Raw genomic sequence first — 19,263 nt, forward strand, 5'->3', positions numbered from 1 at the left:
GCATGGGAAGATCAGGAAATTTTCCATAGCACAAAGCACTAGACAACCCTCAAAACACAACTACCTTTACAATGTCCAGACGAATTCTCCACATATACCACATAAAGGAACAAAGACACACCGACAGCATTGCCAGGCTAAACATTAAATTTCAGCCAACAACACATTCACTGGAAAGTATAGCTGCATTCCGTGGTATCAGCAAACGTGCAACTGACAAGATGCGCTGCCACTGATATTTCACTGATATTTCAATGGTATTTCAAGACATTGGAGAAAGTAACTCAATGCTACAATTAAGAGCTGCACAGAATTTCACAAGCTAAAACATAACACTTAATGAGACCTAGGACCAGCTGTTCATGGGTCACTGCAGTTATGTTACAGCTTCTTTATGCATGGAATGAACACTTACTGGGTGCCTTCTGGAGGGAGTCTATGAAGCGTCCAAAGTGGTACTTGGTCTCATAAGTGGCGTACGCCATCTCCTTCGAGAGGCACTTGTCACTCTGGGGAAACTTCGGCTTGCCTGACAGGCCAATGAGGCCAACCTGAGAGAAAAATAAAAAAAAACAAGTAAAAGCAGCGGGTAATTCAAATGAAGTGCATATTCAGGAAGAATTCTTTCTACTTAATTAAAGAGCTTCTATAATTACAGCACCAGAGTTCACTCACAAGAAATCTATAAGAAACTCGGCAGGCTCATGTGCATGTAATAACCAATCACATAAGGTCGTTGTAGCTGTCTAACGAGTGAATTCATGGCATACAGGCGGATGCATGCACACTCATACACATGCATTAGCAATTTTGCGTGAAATCTACCATGCGGATCATCCTTCTGTAATCCCTTACTATGGTTGCTTAGCAGGAAAATGCATACTACTGCACTAGCAGCAGTGAGAAATCAATTGAAAATTGATTGTAAATTGATTCCATAGTTGTGGCAGAAGCCTCTCACCATCGATCATGATAGATGGAACTATGGCAACTCACCCTGTCATGGTGGGATAGTGTCGACAGGACGTACTTCGCCACAGCCTTGGCTGTCACAAGCTGCTTAGGGCTGAGAGAGTTGCCGTGGTCGATCACAATGACCACGTGCTTTGTGTACGGCTGAACCGTTGCCAGGTAGATGTCCCTGGGCAGAGTGAACAGGTGGAAGAAGGTCATGAATACATACCCTCCCTCCGCTGCCTCCCTGATTCACCACAGAGAAATAACACTGCCTGCTTAACCCTGTTGCATGACCTTCCTCAAAACTTCATTGATGTACTGGGTTTTAATTAACTTAACAGCTTATTAACATAAGTCAAATGAAACCCACGTTTTGTTCCATCACCACATACAGAAACCACAATCTACTGATCCTAACACTTCTTTCGTAATTTGGTTACTCTTGAACTATGGTGCAGTGTCCAGCGAATACAGGCTTGTTTGGTCTCGAATCTCCATTGCCTACATCATCACCATAACACGAAGAGGCCGTACAATCCAAAACAGAATACACGTTAGTACCAGGGCCACCATTTCCCTCAAGCTAGGTTTCCATTTCCGTGCCTGTGGAAAAACTTGTAGTATCGTAGTTCTCGCTGCAACTTTGATGCTTTCTGCTCCGCAGAGCACACCTTCCCACTGCCTGTTTCAAATAATCAGAACTAGACTTACTTAGACTTTGCTCATGTTAATTACGATAAGTGATGACAGCTAAGTGATTTGTGAGCAACACATACTCCAAAAAGGCAAGTTGCATTACCGGCTTTGCAACTGCCGCATAATTTTATTTTGAGCTTTGTTCACACAATCCTGACAGCACTCTTGAACTTTTGCAGCAACAGTTTCCAAGGCTTTGCAAGACTTATTATACCAGTCACAAGCCCCGAGAAAGAAGATCTCTTTGCGCCAACTGACCTGTGCCGGAGGTCGTCGACGTGCCTGCACGACCACTTCCTCACGGTGCTGTAGGCGGGGTACTCCGTATGGATACCAGCAGCCGACACAAAGTATTGCCACTTGATCGAGGGACGCGACTCCAGGTTCTTGCGAAACACTGCACAGCAAGGCATGGAGACAAAAACTTAACCAAAAATGCAGCTTTCATGCACAAAACTGACATGCCCGTTTCACGACGATGCCCTCCGCCACCGATATCGGCTTACCTGCTTGGATTACTAAGCAGCTTTTAAGTTCTTTCCTGCATTCATTTTTGTAAATTCACGTGCAAGAACAGTAAGAAGACGGCATACTGATCCATACCGCAAAAGCCCCAGAAAAACCATCAATTCATGCACCAGAATAAGTGTTCCCCCTAACAGTGGTGGGTAGCATGATCCAGCGCATCAATCACCACATGGCATGTCGTACCCCCTCGCCGCTCTCCCCACTCCTCGACTCAGAGTGGCAACTTTGGTTTTCCTCTCGCCAACTATCTACTTCCACCGACCCGGCCTCTCTCCACTCGGCCTCCATTCCCCTGAGGCCTCACACGCCACCACCAATGTTGAATGCCTTTTGCACTCATCAGGATTCTAATGCCAACGCATTAAAAAAAATGGTGAAAACATCAGCGAAGCTCACAATGTGGCTCGTCTCAACACTTCACTTGACCTTCAAGTGTTTATGGTTTATGGGGGCTTAACGTCCCAAAGTGACTCAGGCTATGAGGGATGGAAGTGGAGGGCTGCGGATAATATTGACCACCTGGACTTCTTTAACGTGCACTGACATCACACAACCTACGGGCCTCTAGCATTTTGCCTCCATCGAAATGTGCAACCGCTGCGGCCGGGATCGAACCTGCGTCTTTCGGGCCAACAGCCGAGCCCCACAACCACTGAGCCGTCACGGAGGCTTGCTTCACATCTTTAATCACTCTTAACAGAGGTGAAGCACAGAAGCCAGCATTGATCATTTTAGTTCAGCTAAGTCATCACCAGTATAGAGAGTTAACATTAGTTTTACGAGCCTGAAGCTTGACCAATAGAAGACAACAAAAGACCTTACCGTCAGTGAGATTCGGACCAGGACTGAAAACTCCTTTAGGGAGGGACAGTGGGGCGGTGTCGCAAGTAGTCGAGTTGGTTATCTCAGTGCCAAAGTGGTTGTCCATCCTGAAATTAAAAAATTACAGCGTTCTTCCAGGAAAAAAAAAACTGCTGGGAAGTTCAGGCATGCCTTCTAACAGTACGCAAAACTCCAAAAACAGGCTTTACGTTGCAACTGTAGAATCAAGAGGAATGTTCAAGGAATGTTCTGCTGACATTTATAGTCAGCAATGGGCAAGGGAAAAACAAAAAAGGATTTTAAACACTTAGCTCTGTGCCTGACTCACTAATAAATACAACAACACTGCATACTACAGTTTGGACCAACACCTGAAATGCAAAGAATGTTTAAACTCCACGGCACTGCTAATCTTAACATGCAATCAATTTTTATGCCACAAAGGACTCACATCAGCACACTGGGATCCATGAGGCAACAGGGGTTCACTGCCGGCAGTGCAAACCGCTGTCGAAACCTGTACAGCTCCTCGACGACATCCGAGCTACGGTTCAGCAGAGCCACGTAAGATGTCAACTTCTTGTGCAACTTGTCAGCCATCTGCGAGACAGAAAGAGGGAAAAAAAAGAGAGATACGTTTTAATATAAAGAAGAAACCCACTAAAGCAAGTGACAACAGTTAGTTACTTCTCAACCATTACGTCCTCATTCTTACTGGAGACAATGTCACAATGAAACAGCCTCAAACACCATTCATCAAAGCTGCCCTTTCTTTGTTCTTGTGACCTCTTTCCTGCGACACTGCAGGTGTGCTCGAATGTGTAGAGTCCCACTTATGAGGAAAAGCTTAATCTGTGCTCATCAGCTTAATCACATTCATTTCAATGCATTCAAAAAGGGGAGGGAGAATGCATCCTATCAGGAACGTTATTCAGCAGGAGTTGCACCAAGCATGCACCGCAGTCAGAGCTAGAACATCACCTAAAGGTGCACTAAAGAGGGTTCTAAGCTCGTCTTTTTGCCATGGGAACCATTTGAATTTGATCTACACGCTCCGAGCATTCTTATAAACTGCGAACTATTGTCCTGTGTGGCCGATCTTCTCACTAAATCGAATTAAACATCCTGTCTCCTGTCTTGTTTTTAACTCACCTGCCACTCAGCCACCAGCGGAGTGATACGTAAAGCAGAGTCCACGTGTATTTTTACTTCAGTGGGCCCAATTTGTGGCTATGTAGTCTGCAACTGAAACTACTTATTCACGAAAACCTAAAAAACAGAATAATACCCGCCATGGTGGCTCTGTGGTTAGGGCGCTCGGCTACTGATCCGGAGTTCCCGGGTTCGAACCCGACCGCGGCGGCAGCATTTTGATGGAGGCAAAACAAAGGCCCCCTGTGCTGTGGGATGTCAGTGCATGTTAAACCAGGTGGCCCAAATTATTCCAGGGCCCTCCATTATGGAACCTATTTCTTCCTTCTTCAACTCCCTCCTTTATCCCTTCCCTAGGAAGTGAGACAGATACGGGGCCATTTGCTTTACCCCAAAACCAATTTCAAGCTAAAGCAAAGCCACCAAGGTGACAGCTGGAAAGACATTCCACACGTTAGTTGACTCCTCGGATTTTCGTGCGTTGAAGTCAGTAAAAAAAAAAAAGACAGGAGCTGGGACGTTAATGCGGAAATCGGCCACAATGGACAGTAATTCGAAGTTTATAAGAATGCTCGAAGCATGTAGCCCATGGTAAAAAGACGAGCTCCTTTAAGTGTTCCTTTTCAAGTAAGAACCGCATTGTAGAGGGGCTGGTCTGGAGCAGCACATGCAATGTTCTCGATGCTTGGCCAATTTCACATTCTCTTTATTGACAATTCACTTCTCAACATAACATTGTTTTTTTTGCATGCAAGATAACTAGCTAGCAGAATGAATTTTGTACACATACCACTAGAAATACGAGAAGGGTTTCTATAATGTTTTGTTTCTGCCCAATGTGCCAGGATTAGGGCATCTAACACTGTAACCGTGTGCACTGTAAAAGTGAAACTTATAAAAACATCCAAGAATGCTGTCTGCCTTTAATGTTAGTGTGCATATGAGATTTTTTTTTGTGCACTGCACACAATGTCGCACTTACTTTTTAACTTTCTACTACATCTCTTAATGACAAGGAAGGTATTTCCCAATGAGGGACAGATCACTAAGTGCAAATGTTTATTTTCTTCCTGTGCCACAGCTGAATACTATTGATTGAAGGGTAGGAAGCAGAAATCTGTTTATACAACAAAAAACTACCAGGACAGTGCATTACCAGGTAACATTAACAACCTTAGCTTTCTTCCTTTAATGTCAAATGTGCTAACAACTGGTGTGCGTCTTTTCCGGAGGCTTTAAGACTAGTGCCAAGAACACCAGAGTGTCATTCATGGAAGACAATAAATGGACAATGTGCAATGTCAAGTGTCCTCCTCTTTCTTCCTAAAGCAATACTGCCTTCCTTGGAGAGCAGTCTAACTCGGTCGCAGGGCCTCCACGCTGCTTCTCAAGACAGTGAAGACGCAAACACGTTGACCATTCTTTGGTCGTCTTTATCACTGTCAGCTTCCATTGTCGCCTCAAGTGCAACAAAGGAGACACAGGATCACGAGAACAAGGGGCACCGTTGTTCAGTGATAATAACAAGGAGGTGGACGGACTTCGGCAGAAGGAACCCCCCTCCATGTCTTAAGACAATGAAAGGAGAAGGCACTTGAACGTAAGGTACGTCAAGTGCTGTACCTGGTGTGAAGATAATGGAGGGGCAATAAAAAGAAGAGAAGGAATGGGGACGTCGTCACTGAGCACAGGAACTCGACACACAAGACCGTCTCCGGATCTCGCGTCCTCCAACAAAAGATGCCAACTACACACCTTAAGACAATGCAATAACCACTTGAAGACATCCTACGCACAAGGCATAATCTCTCAATCTCTCGCCTCCGATAAAGGAGGGAGCCATGAAAGATAACGAACAAAGTGCACACAGGAAGGAGAAACAACATTCTGGGGCATATCTGCAAAAGCTGGGGATCAGGCGACACCTTAAGATGATATTGCAAGAGCTGAAGAAGGGAGTGCGAGCACTATGGGCCATCTGTGCAAGAGATAAGATCATGACACTGGCAATGGTGCCCGCCTGCAGAAAGAAGTCTTTCGCTCCACTATGCCTTCAAGCGTACGAAGAATGGAAGTAAGGAACGACCTGTCCAACAAGAAACCATGATTTTGCAAACCAGGAAACTGTGCAGAATAGAAACAAGGAACGATATGCGAAAAAAAGAAACCACTATATTGCAAATTAAACAGTAACAAAACATTAAACAAAAAAATTACTTTTGAAGCGATGGAGTTGATAATTTTATTGGATTCCCAAGCCCCTCTCTTTGTTTCGAGTCACTCATAAAAATGCAGTGTGACAAAATTCAGAAACAGCACAAACAAAAGCAAACAATCTGGGCACAACTCTTGTAGCCATGATAAATCATTAAAGTAGCAACTACAAGCTTTGGCACCATTGATGACCAGTGGTGGAACTGGCAAGTGGCTTCTTGTAGCAGAAGAAATCGCAGTTTGTAGCAGCCACTTCAAGTTTTGTAGCAGGAAAAATGGCAGTTTGTAGCAGATATTTGAACTTTTCTAGCAGAAAAAACAAGTTTCCTAGCAAAATTTCATGTCTCAAAACACTTAAATAAAAAAGGCTTGTTTTATTTCTGGAACAGTGAATTCCTCAGGTGTTTTATGACGACCATAGCTATCCAAAACTAACCTTAAAGCCCAAATTCAGTCTGAAGTGCTGTTCTTTCCTTAAAAGACTCCAAAATAAGCAAACAGATTGTGCTAAAAACAAAGCCGTTTTTAGTCAGACGGAAAGCATAACGAGATATGCAACAAAACTATAAAAATGATACCATTCTTAAAACTATAACTTTCAGGTATATTTCTTCTCTTTTCTTGATGACTCCAGCTTAGACAGCGCCACTACGAGCCTTTCCTGTCCATTCTTCAGAAGCGCTTGTCCACTCTCATTCTCTGCGAAATTTTTAGTCTTGACGCCTTTTAAGAAAAGCAGCTCAGCATTTTGATCATATTCCTGGCCAACCTGACCTCTTCCTGTACCTTCTCTTTATTCTGGCCGCTTTTCTGGGTGTCCTTGTCCGGTACATTAGTCTTTTTTTTGCTTGTTTTGCACGTGTTTCTTCTGCTGCATCTGCCACCAACCACTGCAGCTTTCGCTTCCGCGATCCTTTCACCACCCTGATTAATCCTTGTGTCATAGGAATGGCAGCTGGATTTTGCCCGAAACACTGGGAATATGTCATTACAAACCGAAGCACATTTACACTTTGTATTGAAAGGGACGATCGGTCTCAGCACTCGATGATTTTCACTGAAGCCCCTCTTCAAATCAGCACTGCCGTTCTTTTACAAGTGCCGCCAACAAAGGATATTTTCGAGCCCCACCTTTTTGCTTGAGGTCGAAAATTTTTTGCCAGAAGTCATCAAGTCGTTCGGATTGTGTCTGGTTAATATCTTCTGCGACACAAAGACTAAACTCATAAGTCATGGCGGAGACCTTGTGCACTGCGATGACCTGTGGCAGCGATGACCAGCAGGGATGAAGACGAACACTTTCTTTGCGCCTTTTTCCTCCAATCAGCACGGGCCTTGAACAGTGTTGGCGGCAGATGGTTTCGCGACAGTGAGTTACAGTTTCACTCTCGGCAGAGTTATTCAGCGACGTTTAGGTGCAGACGTGGCGCAAAAGTAGGCAAAAAATCGATTTTGTAGCAGCATGATTTCCGATTTCGTGCACTTTGGTGCAAATGGTGCAGCAGTTCCATCACGGAATGACTGAAAACAAGTCTGACATTTCTTCATGAAGAATTGGGTATGAATACGTAGATAACCTCAAACACAGACGATAGATAGAGCGCAAATCTATCTGTCGTCTTCTACTTTTCCTGTGTACGTCTTGTCGTTTGCGCAGCGCCATCCCAAGAAAGCCTTGCAATTAACCCCATTTGTAATAGAGTAGTGGATGATGGTGCAACAAGTCACGTGGGAAACGCACTTTTAAAGCATGTATTAATTGTGAACTGACTGGCTGGAAAATTTTACATTCCGAAGCAATGTTGTGTATTACAAAGCACACCACAGTAGAGGCCTTCAGATAATTTCAACTGCACGGCTGCCAATGTAATCAGCCACTGCTCTAGTATTTCTACTGCATGGGGATCTTCATTACGAACTTAAACTGCAGGATAACACCATTTTTGAATGACATTTCCATTGTAATGACTCTTTAATTGTGAACAATGTAGCACACCCGGGAATCCTACCAAGCGAAATTGGTAGCTCTTTTGATCAACTGCGGTTAAGCTAGAGACGGGGAAGACTTCAAATTGCCCCAGTCCCTCCTTCGACCGTTGAACCCGGTATGGAACGCGGCCACAGTTCCTTGGTGCGTCTCTTCATACGCCCCAGCCAGGACAGATGTCCACTCTCTTCAGCGACATCAGCACCTACAAGGCGACACGGCCAATGACAGCCTCGGCGTGAACAGAGCATGCACGGACGGACGGGCTGAGAGGAGCATGGCATCGGGATCGGACGCTCGTTCAGTTCAACACACACACACACACACACACACACACACACACACACACACACACACACACACACACACGCACACACACACCATGTTCGCAGGGGCAAAAAAAAAACCGCGCGCAAGAATGAAATTCGGGGCGAGGAGGAAAAGAAGGGCGAGGGCGGTGCCAAAACCGGCTCCCTTCACCGAATCCGTCACGACGGGAATGCTGCTTCTACCCCCCGTTCCTATGCCCCCTTCCCCCCCTGGACACGAATGCACCGGACAGCGCTCAGCACAACGGCAACAGGCAAGCGGCGGCCGGCAAGCAAGCCGGAAAGATAAAAAAGGAAAGGCGCGATGATGACCGTGCTCAGTCAAAAGAAAGAGGAGCAAAGCCAGGGGAAGAACTAAGGGGGGAGGCTAGTAACACGCGATGCCCCGCCGCGCCGCATCAGGAACAGCGAGTGGGGAAGGCGAAAAGACAGGCTACAGCAGCGGCAGCGATCCGCAGCGTGAGCCGTAACGAATTACGCCGCCAGAGGTCAGCGGAGGCGCCAAGTCTGGGACGGACCAAAGAGGAAGGGGGCGAGAAAGAGCGCGCGATGTGAGCGAGGCGCCGCCTACCGGCGGCGGGAGGCACGAGAAATGAGGGGGGCGGCAGCAGCCAAAGTACTGCAGTACAGAAAGAGAAGACGCCGCGGAGCGTAGCCACACTTCTAGGCTCCCTCCCCACCCCAACCACTGTTCATCCGAAATTCGTGCGCTGCTAATGCTAATGGTTCCGGCGCTGGTCCATTCTTCTCGCTCGAGAGGCGGCGATCCTGGCGCGCGTCCCGTCTTTTGTGTGCATGCTAGGTTCGTGTTTCGATTCCATTAGTGACGCGCTCGAACAGTCGGAACGCCGCCACCACGTCGGACCGCCGGAGAGAGAGAGACGGCTTTAAGCGACCCGACAGTTCCTAGACGTCAGGCCGAACGGAAAAAAGAACTTGCCCGCACACCAATGATTCGAGCTCTCAATCTAACGCCCGGACAGGAAGAATGGAAGGACCGTCTCCTTTTTCAAGAAGACAGAAGCCGGCGTTCCTCTTTTCGTCACGACGAATCGGAAATGCCATTAGTATTACTTCGAGCCCGCGGCAGTGACCGAAAACTGTCGCCTGCGACGGGTGCGGGGACAGGCAGGCACAAAAGAAGCTCGGCGGGGGGAGTCACGTTCCCGGTCTGCCCTAGGACACGATAATCCAATTCGCACCGTAAAAAAATAACAATAAATACGTGGGCGAATCAGAGCGACGGGGAGCTGCTTACTGCTCGTGCATCGATCCCCCCCTCCCCCCACCGCAGGCTGGATTGGGTCTCGCGGAAAACGCACTACACGACCCGGGTCTCCCTCCGCCGCGAACGACGGGTAACGACACTACGAGAACCGATTACGTGATCGCAATTCCAGACGACGTAACGGCTGCGAAACGGCGTGCAAATGCGCGAGCGAAGTCCTTTCTGTCAGCGCAGTCGGGTTTTCACCGAAACGGCGCGTAAATTTGGTTAGTTTTTTCGCCGCCTTTCACATTGTAGAGGGAGCACACAGGTCGTTTCCATTAGAGTCTGCGAGATTGCCTCGTCTGCAAGTGAGTCAAGTCGTCTGCGTCTAGATAGATTGATATATAGATAATTAGTAGCATGCAGACGGCGCGCAGCGCCCCGCGGCGGCATCCATACACCACGAACGGCTGGCATAAACACTCCGCACACAAAAACGTTCTCAATGACAGCGCGAAAGAGCTGCTCTGCGCACCGCATGCATGCGGCCGCGACCAAAGCCCCGCCGCCCGCTCTCCAGAACGGGCCGTACGAAAGAACCTTCTGGGCTCAATTCCGCAGAGCTCCAAGGAGATGCTGCCAGTGAACACAAAGACGGCGGGCTGACCCTCATTCCGCTACTTGCTGGACTTGGACGCGCACTTGTACGCAGCGAAGAGATGGTGCGCGCGCATCCTTGGAGCCGGCACACAGAAGCGCGAGACGCGAAAGGAATTTCCCAGCCACACCGGATAGGAGGGTCGGCTATATGTGCCGTCCTAGAGAGATGCCATCGGGGTAGAAAGTGATCCGCGCCGACAAAGGCCCGCGAAGCACGTGAAAGGGAAGAAGGTAGCCTAGGCGGCGGCGCGAGACGCATACGAAAAGAGAACCAAGCCCGGAGGGAACGAAGACGGTTAGAACATAAAAAAAAAATAGCCTGTTGTTCCGGAACAAACAAAAGCGGCTTCTCTGAAGAGGGTGCGAGCACTGCGTATATATATATATCTACGTCTTCGCCTCTCCTTCCTTTTCCCTGCCTAGCGCTAACGTTAAATACGGGCAACGACAAAACGAAGCAAGAACGAGCTAGGACTAACGCGCACGCAGACGACGAAAAACGCAGTAAGAAGCAGACGGCGGCGGCCAAGCAGCAGAGCAGACGACGACACCGCCGACAAAGGAAGTGAAAGGCGGCCATATTCCGTCCGTTTTAGCACACAAGCCACGGCGCGCGCCTGGGGAGGGAGTGAGTGGCCTGTGGGCAAACAGCGAGAGATAAATAAAGATTCGCCCAAGCACGACGCCAAGCGGCACCGCCGCGCCGTAAAAATGCGCCGCCATTGTGAAAGAACAAAAAGGGGGGCCGGTGTGTGTGTGTGTAAAAGTAAGCGGCAAAGGCAGAGACGCCGCCGCCAAGGGAAAAACCGTGAAAGGTTTGCTGGGAACGGATGTGTATGTTGCCTTAAAAATAAAAGGAGAAAAAATAATAAAGACGCCGCTACGACGGTCGGTGGAGGAGCTAGAGCTACTCACAGTACGGCGCTTCTTCCGTCGAAAATGTCGCATTTATAGCCTTTTTTGTGCCGCTTCGGCGTCTCGCCATCGTGTCGTATAGTAGTGGAAGCAAGCTCGTTCCGCGAGCAGTGTATGCTAAGAGGAGAACGAGGGGGGAGGGGGGGGGGGACGAAGCCGTTTTCCCGGTGCCCAAGTCATTGTTCGGCACCCATTACAGGATGCAGGAAACGCACAGGTTTGCAGAGCAAAACGGAACAAAAGATCAAAGAAAATGAGGCTAAAAAAAGGGGGGACAAAATTTTACGGCCAAATCCGATGAAAGCCCCACGGTGTGTCGGCGCGCTGACAGCGGCTAACGGCAACAAAACGCTCCAAGATGGCGGCGCAGGAGTGCGGCAGCATCCATGCCGCAAGTGTAAACGGTGGACGTATGCAGCCGTGGCCGAGACGAACACAAAACTGCAAGATTTCTTAAAACGACACAAGTAAAATTGTCCAACGATATATGAGACAGATACTGCGCCATTTCCTTTCCCCCAAAACCAATTATTATTATTATTTAGTAAAATTCCGGCACAATCATACAACCACGCACGCACGCATGCATAAATACAATCGACTTTTTTCATACGGCCCCTCTTCGTACGCGCACCTCTTCTCCAGCTCCACTGGTTGAAAACAAAACCACCACCTCCTACTGCGCATGCGCAGTTCGTGTTAGTGAGAGGCGCATACGACAGATGGCAGCAGCTGTCAACGAGACTTGCCACCTCGCAGGCGCAGCTGGCTCCTAGTGGAACCAGATGGCGCCTGCGTCTACCACGAGCGTTTCCCTTCAACCAGTAACATCCGAATTCCCGCCACTCACCAGAGGGCGCCACATCTTGTGAAAGAGAATTGTCGTCTTTTTGTATCGCACGAAAAAAAAGTATGATTCACCGCAGATCCCTAAAAGTACCGTCGGTGATTGAAGTGCAAAAGGCGCCTTCAGACTGCGGGGAATGAAAGAATAAAAAGGCCAGCGCGGACAGAAAATGCAGTTCAAATTCGTCTGTAGAGCAACGAAGCCCAAAGCTTCGGCACTCACGAACCTGTCTCAAAGTGTTCTTGGAACAAAGGTGTTCCCTATGCAATGTGTTCAAGCCACATTTCTCTTGGTACACTTGAGAGGGACGCGCGGCTTTCACAGTGCTCCACAGGCAAAATGGCGGCCGCTGTGATGCGTCGGTGAATACTCCTCTGTCGGATGGCAGCGGAATTAACCCTGATAACAACGGTTGCGAAACTCCCCACAGAACCCGTGCACCAAAACCTGGCGCTGTGGCTGGGCCCAAACTCAGAGGTTAACTTAATAGGCTCACCCCAACTGTGGCGTCCTGCTCAAATCATGAATACGCAGTGGAAAACGAAAGTTGCAGAACGCCACCGATAGCTGGCCGCTCATAGGCGGCGCCACTGTCTGCTAGCCTCAAGCGAAAGTTATATGCACTCCACAATATTGGAGCCAGAGGGAACAGCTGCCGGATTTCGAAGCTCTAAAACAACGACGCGGCAGCGGAGGTCGAATACTGGACAAGAGACGCGTACTGCATCCTATTCTTGAGTCGATCCGCTGTTCGTTTCGGAAAACTGGGCAGTCAGCTGGCACGTATGCGGTGGTGTATAGCAAAATACACTTGCGGCAGCTGTGGATTAACAACGCTTTTACTTCCTTGTTCGGTTGGGAACTTCCGCCTATCCGAGTTGTCTATGTGGGGTCACCGCCTCTGGTGAGAGCACCCCCAACTTCTTTCACGTCAGTTCTCCCACTACGTCGTTGGTCGCCCTTGTGTCCTCTTCCTTTCGCTGTCCACCGGTCCGTACCACCTTTCTTCCGACATGCATCACGCCCGGTCTAAGCACCGTCCTGAAAAGGACCTGCGTGTTTTTCTTTTTTTTTCAAATGATGCGTTAGGCATTATTTTATGTGGATCACGGCATGATATTCGCCTACGACCGCTAAATAATTTATAACTGAATTTACTCTTGAACGCTATCTCGTTTTCATCAAGCGAACGATGGCTGTGACGCGAGTTGACCTATAGGTCACATGAGGCACGAAAAAAAAATGGCCGTATAACTAACTGCTTATGCGCCGTTTGTTCTCATCCCATGCGTCGTTTGTTCTCATCCCAGCTACTGAAGCGGGCTGGTTCAAGTGTTCTGGTGAATAAAAACTATAAATCAGCGTTCATACCGGTTTTTTCGTGCCTCACCGTGACCTACAGGTCAATTGCATGTCACTGCCATCGTTCGGTTCATGAAATAGAAACCGAAACAGCATGAGAGAAGAAATCCGATTGCAAGTTACTTGGAGGTCAGTGTTGGAGGTCCTAGGTGAATACCACGCGACGACCCACGCATTCCAATGTCTAACGCATCATTTGAAAGAAGAAAACACGCAACTATAGATAGATATCTATAGTACTTTAAAACATTCCTTTAGCCAGATGGGGCGCCATCCTGGCACGTAGGCCTCCCGACGTGTCACTCACAGCCAAACACCACTGACTTCCATCTGATTGACAGAGCTCAACTGATGTCGACAGCACATACCAAAAGGATGAAGGACTGCGCACTGCTCAGTTCAAACCTCCTCATTCCCATCAGATCCCCCGCAACACTTCGTGCGCGTTTTTCTCGTACTCTGTCGAGTCACGCGGGATGTTTTCCTCCCATCGAGAGTACACCGTACTCCCTGACAGACGAAACTTGCATTTCTTGAGAACCAGAAGAATGCTATTTCTGTGTGTGTTTTCCCTTCCTTCACGTTTCACTTCCTCGGGCGTGAAAGCCAACCCTCCGTAAACTTGTCCGGATATCTGGGTGGCGAAGTACGCAAGTAGACGATCTCGACTGCATTCGAAACTCGGTGAAACAGGCAACGGGGCACAGAGAAGGAGGCCTGTCTCGCCAAGAAAGAGGCCAACCAGAGACAAGCACCCCAACAAGGACACACGAGAGCGCCAAGGGAACAAAAATTGCAAGACCCAACGGACATGCACAAAACAGGAGAACAGCGTTGGAGGCGCACCTCCCAAGCAAGCAACAAGAGATCTGCCGCTGTTGCTCTGCTGCCAATGGGAGAAAGAAAGTGAGGGGGGGGGGGGGGGGGGACCCCTAAAAGAAGCCGTCGTCGGTCGCTGTGTGGTCGCCGGCGGCGCGCGCCCCGAACACAAGGCGACACGACCGCCGCGCCCGGCTTATCTTAATGGGAGGGGGGGCCTCCGTTTTTAAGCCGGCGGCGGACAAGCTCCAACGAGCACACAATCCGCCGCCAGCACGCCGCCGCCGGCTCTCTCACCACAAGCCTCCCGCCACAACCGCCAGGAGTGCGACGAGCGGCAACGCTTTTGGGACGCACGATACACAGCTCCCTCTCCTCTTTTCCCCCTCTCTCTCTCGCTTCACCGCTCGTCACGGCGTCGGCAAGTGCTCTACCCTTCCCCCAACCACCACCTCCCCCTTCCTGCTTACTCTCTCCTCTTGCGTTAACTAAAACCAGCCAGCACAAATGCGTTTTCCGCTACGCTCCTAACAACTCTCGGCCCGCACCCCCCCCCCCCCCCCCCCCCCCCCCCCATATTCGGCTTCCTTTTTGACTCCTCCTCTAGACTCCCGCGTGGTGTGAAGAATGCAGTGTCGCCCTGTCCCTCTTCCCTTCGTTCTCATTTACTGCCCCTTGGCACCCGCTCCCCCTTCTTTTTCAGCTCTGGCGGAGGGCAGCACCGGATGCGACCAGATAAACGCTTTTGGAAGGCGCCGGCATTCGTCGTCGGCGCCCCTGCAGGAGCAGAAATGAGAACCGCCTCGAGAAACCCCTTTGGGCCACTATTTTTTTCCCCTTCATCAAAGCACGCCGGCAGGGAGGGAATCTGCATTTATGCATACGACACGACATCGGGCTGCTACTACTACTACTACTACCACCACTACTCCGCCGCTGAAATGAAGACGGAGGGAGAAGAATGAGACCCCCCCCTCATAACCCCGTCCGCTTTCGGCACCTACAGCGCGTTATACGAAAGCGTCAGCACTAATATATGCGACAGCGGCGCCCGCTTTAAAACTGCCCAGACTCCTTTTTCTGTTTTGTAAGTTTGCTAGTCGCAGAACTGAAAAGGTTGGTCAGCAGTAACCAGGCTAACCATGACCGCTGAAACCACCACGAAACGTCCGGTATGCCACTGAGCTGTTGCTACTGCACTCTCGTATCCCTTTACGAAAACTTCGGCGAACACGCCAAATTAGCCTAAACGTCGTCGCCTTGTTCCCGAAGAACGAGGAGAACTTGACGACAAACGCCAAAAATAAACAAACGAAAAGAGCGCAAGTAATCTGTCAGGCATGCGGCGCCGTAACTACGCCGCCTTCGGGAACGTCTGGTGTCGGTACACCAGACGTTCACACAGTTCACACACCATGCCCGGTTTGGAGGAATTCCACATAACGCCGGAGGGTTCCCGCTTCTTTAGTGAGACCGCATATACAATGCATCCGGGAACGAGGGTACCACGTCGCTTTCAATGCAAATCCTCACTCAAACGCACAAAGCGACCACAGGCAAGCTCCACCCGGGCCTTTCAATCATTTCAATGCCGTCTCCCCTCAAGCAAGCCTTGCAAGCTACCTCTGCATCCTCACCCTCCAGACTGAATTCACTACCAGCCCCCTCGCCTCGTAAGTCACACGAGGCCGCATACAGATTCCACTCTCGGAAAGGCATGACGGGCGGCGGTGAGGAAGAAAAAAAAAAACAACTACTGTGGCGGCGTGGCGTCGTTAAGGGATTTCCGCCGCTGCCTCGTCGCATAACTGTCGAATTCGGGCCGAGTTACTTACTGCCATCGCTTCGAGGATCACGGGGCGTGCGGGCCTTCAGGAAAGACCGCGCGAATGGGCGCAAGACCTGCTAGGCTTCAAAAGCAGGCGCGACGCCGCAGACCCAATCCGTGGAACGGACAATTAACGGTCAATTTTCTCGAGCTCCAAACATCGTCAAGTAAAAAAAGCGCGCTCGAAGGGGCCGCACAAAAGGCACGGTACCATTGACGTGTCAAAAATCTAAACAAGGAAAACGCCGCAAAACAACAACAACAAGAAAGCGCAGAAAAGCAGTACACAGCCGACACACATCGCGACACAATGGGGAGCTTATGCAAAATTCCCCAAGCGAGCTTTCCCACGTATTGCAGTTGGCCAAAAACTGTCCTCAAGAAGAGTTGTGAAGGTAACATGACGACAAGTGCACGGGAGTGCACGTGAAAATTGACGCACACTCTGGAAGAATCAAACGAACGGACAAAAAAAAATAGAAAACTTCGTGCAATCCCGCTGTGACTGCACTGCTTGAAGCGGATGATGGTCGGCCATATTGTTTGAACCATCACGCGACATTCGTGGCAAAAAAAAAAAGCAAAAACGTCGCGACGTGCGTAACGGGATTGAAACGCACTAACGCTGGACAGTCGTTACGCGGTCGTCATTACGACATACAAAGTTTTAGCACTGTCGCTGTCGTACGCTAAACTACGCTAATTACGACTGTAAGGCCCGCACCTACGCGGAAGGCGTAAAAAAAAGCAATCGTACAGCGGCCCTAGCACGTTGCCGCTGCTAAAATTCTCTACTCTCGCTGCACTACCTTGCACACGCATCCGTATGCCTGTGCGCAGGCGTACCGATAGACATGCGGACGGACAGAGGGACACCCGCATGCGGATAGACCTGCGGACGGACGGACGGATAGACATGCGGATAGGCATGCGGACGACAGAGGGGCACCCGCCCAGCGACGACCACCCCACCTGTCGAGGAGAAAAAAAAAAACATGAATCAGGTCGCGGCGGCAGCGGAAGGTGTCTTCTCCAGTGTCCTTTCTCCCCGTGTTTTTCCCCCCCGTACCAGTGCTGACAATGCCCACGAGCTTTTGCGTTTTGTGCGCGGGACAGACGGAAAGCGAGACCTTACGCACGTGCATGCAGCAGGCGAGATTTCCTCCGCGGCACAAAAGCGAGCCGCTCGTCGTCGCCTGGCGCCAAAGTTGGGGGGGTATCGGTTGATGTCGGCGTCGGCCGGCGTAGTGTACCGCTCGCTTTCATTCTTTTTGCTCTCGCTCGCACTGTGCTTTGTTGTTCCCCTAACACGATCTCGCGTCCTGTCTCTGCAGACGGGAGCGTCGCGGCGATGGCGGGCATTCCGCCGCGTTGTATTCCATTATTCCATTACACCGGCAAAGGACATCCGGGGACGGAGATGGACGGAATCCGAGAGTGCCGGCACGATCGACAAAGGGGGAGCGAAATACGCGACACACCACCGCTCGTGTGTTCGACGTCGACAGCTGCGGAGGAACGGCGCCGATGTGCATGGCAACACAAACGATGCTCTGGACATTGTGCTAGCAACCCGATAGCGTTACCTGTTGCCGCCTTAACCGGAAGTGACAGTCACTTTTGCCTGAGCCTCCCTTGGTCGTCAGTACTCGGAGGCCACGTGTGAGGACATATGAACGCGTAGCGGCGCTGAACCCTTCATCCCACGCATACCGATCACCGCACCATGGTACGCGGCGCCGGTGTGGACCCTGTTTTTTTTAATAGTCGCCCACGAAAGATACCGTGGGCCTTATTAGAACTTCGTGCCAATTACGCGAAAAGTACTCCGAAAACTGAGAACACATTCGATTCGACGTTGGAATAATTTCGAACATGCACTATTTGATTCGTGCGACGAATCGAATAAATTCGATTCAATGCTCGAATTTTTTTAATATTCGCACACACCCCCCCCCTACAGAAACCAAATTCATCGCCACGGTATCGGCACATCACCACCGGTGCAGGACCATTTGCTAAAGGGGCCAGGGTTCCGCGGCAGCGCACTGCTATCTACCTGCCTGCCATTCGTTTCTTAATGCGACAGCATTAGAGCCGCCAAAACAGGACCGAAACCCCGCCGATGTCCGGTGACACGACATTCGCTGACTGGTCGAGAGAGGTCACCTGTTCGAGGTCACGACCTGCACACTGTGATAGGTGGTAACGTGGCCATCGGATTGTGAGCAGGCTACCCATCGTGGCAATTAAAGATTGGTCGACAGAGATCACGTGACCTCATCGCAACCTGTCCACCGGGATGCGAGCCACCCAGTTTGTATACAGGAAACTAGATAGAGAGCTGAAATTAAAAAAAAAATGTGTGATATGCAAATGACGGCACCGTCTCAGCAGAGCGGATACCTGCTACCGCAACTGGCAGTCCGAATATGGCGGTTGATGGCCCAGCAGTTGCAACAGAGGCTGCGACAAATGCGAATCCTCATAACTTTTTTTTTTCGTCGTCGCGGGACTCCCGCAAGTTCGCCTAAATGCTCCTCCGCAGCCATCCTCCAACTCTGCCCGAGAAAGAGTCGGCAGCCACACCCGCCAGCACGGGCATGAAAAGGCGGCGGCTATTCTGCGGACACATTAGCCCCCTATTCACAGGGAGACGCGATGCGGACACAGCGCTTTCGAGAAGGGATTGCGGAGGGGGAGATCTGCATTAATTCATTCTTTCTTTCTCTCTTCCTTCTTTCCTATCCCTTCCATAACAAGCGTTTCTTCCTTCTTATTCTCCAGGGTGGTGGTATCCGGAGTGCGTTTCCGAAACCCTAGCCATCGCGGCGGACCGCGGCTTCGAAGCCGCCCAGAAGAATAGGGTTCCAATGAAGGGCTCGTTAGGAGCGGTACAGAGGCGGCCACGCCAGCAGCATTCACACCTGCGGCAAA

At 49.9% G+C, this 19,263-nt stretch overlaps 1 protein-coding gene across 1 annotated transcript in view; it reads right to left on the minus strand.

The window, feature by feature from the left end:
* The window catches only part of LOC144110283 (VWFA and cache domain-containing protein 1), a 68,394-nt gene that overhangs the window by 23,866 nt on the left and 25,265 nt on the right, over nt 1–19,263 (minus strand). Inside the window, 5 exon segments of the mRNA XM_077643124.1 lie at nt 416–551; nt 997–1,141; nt 1,912–2,050; nt 3,004–3,110; nt 3,455–3,603. Of these exon segments, the coding sequence (XP_077499250.1) occupies nt 416–551; nt 997–1,141; nt 1,912–2,050; nt 3,004–3,110; nt 3,455–3,603 (676 nt within the window).

Source organism: Amblyomma americanum, chromosome 11 (genome assembly GCF_052857255.1).
Source record: "Amblyomma americanum isolate KBUSLIRL-KWMA chromosome 11, ASM5285725v1, whole genome shotgun sequence".
Lineage (NCBI taxonomy): Eukaryota > Metazoa > Arthropoda > Arachnida > Ixodida > Ixodidae > Amblyomma > Amblyomma americanum.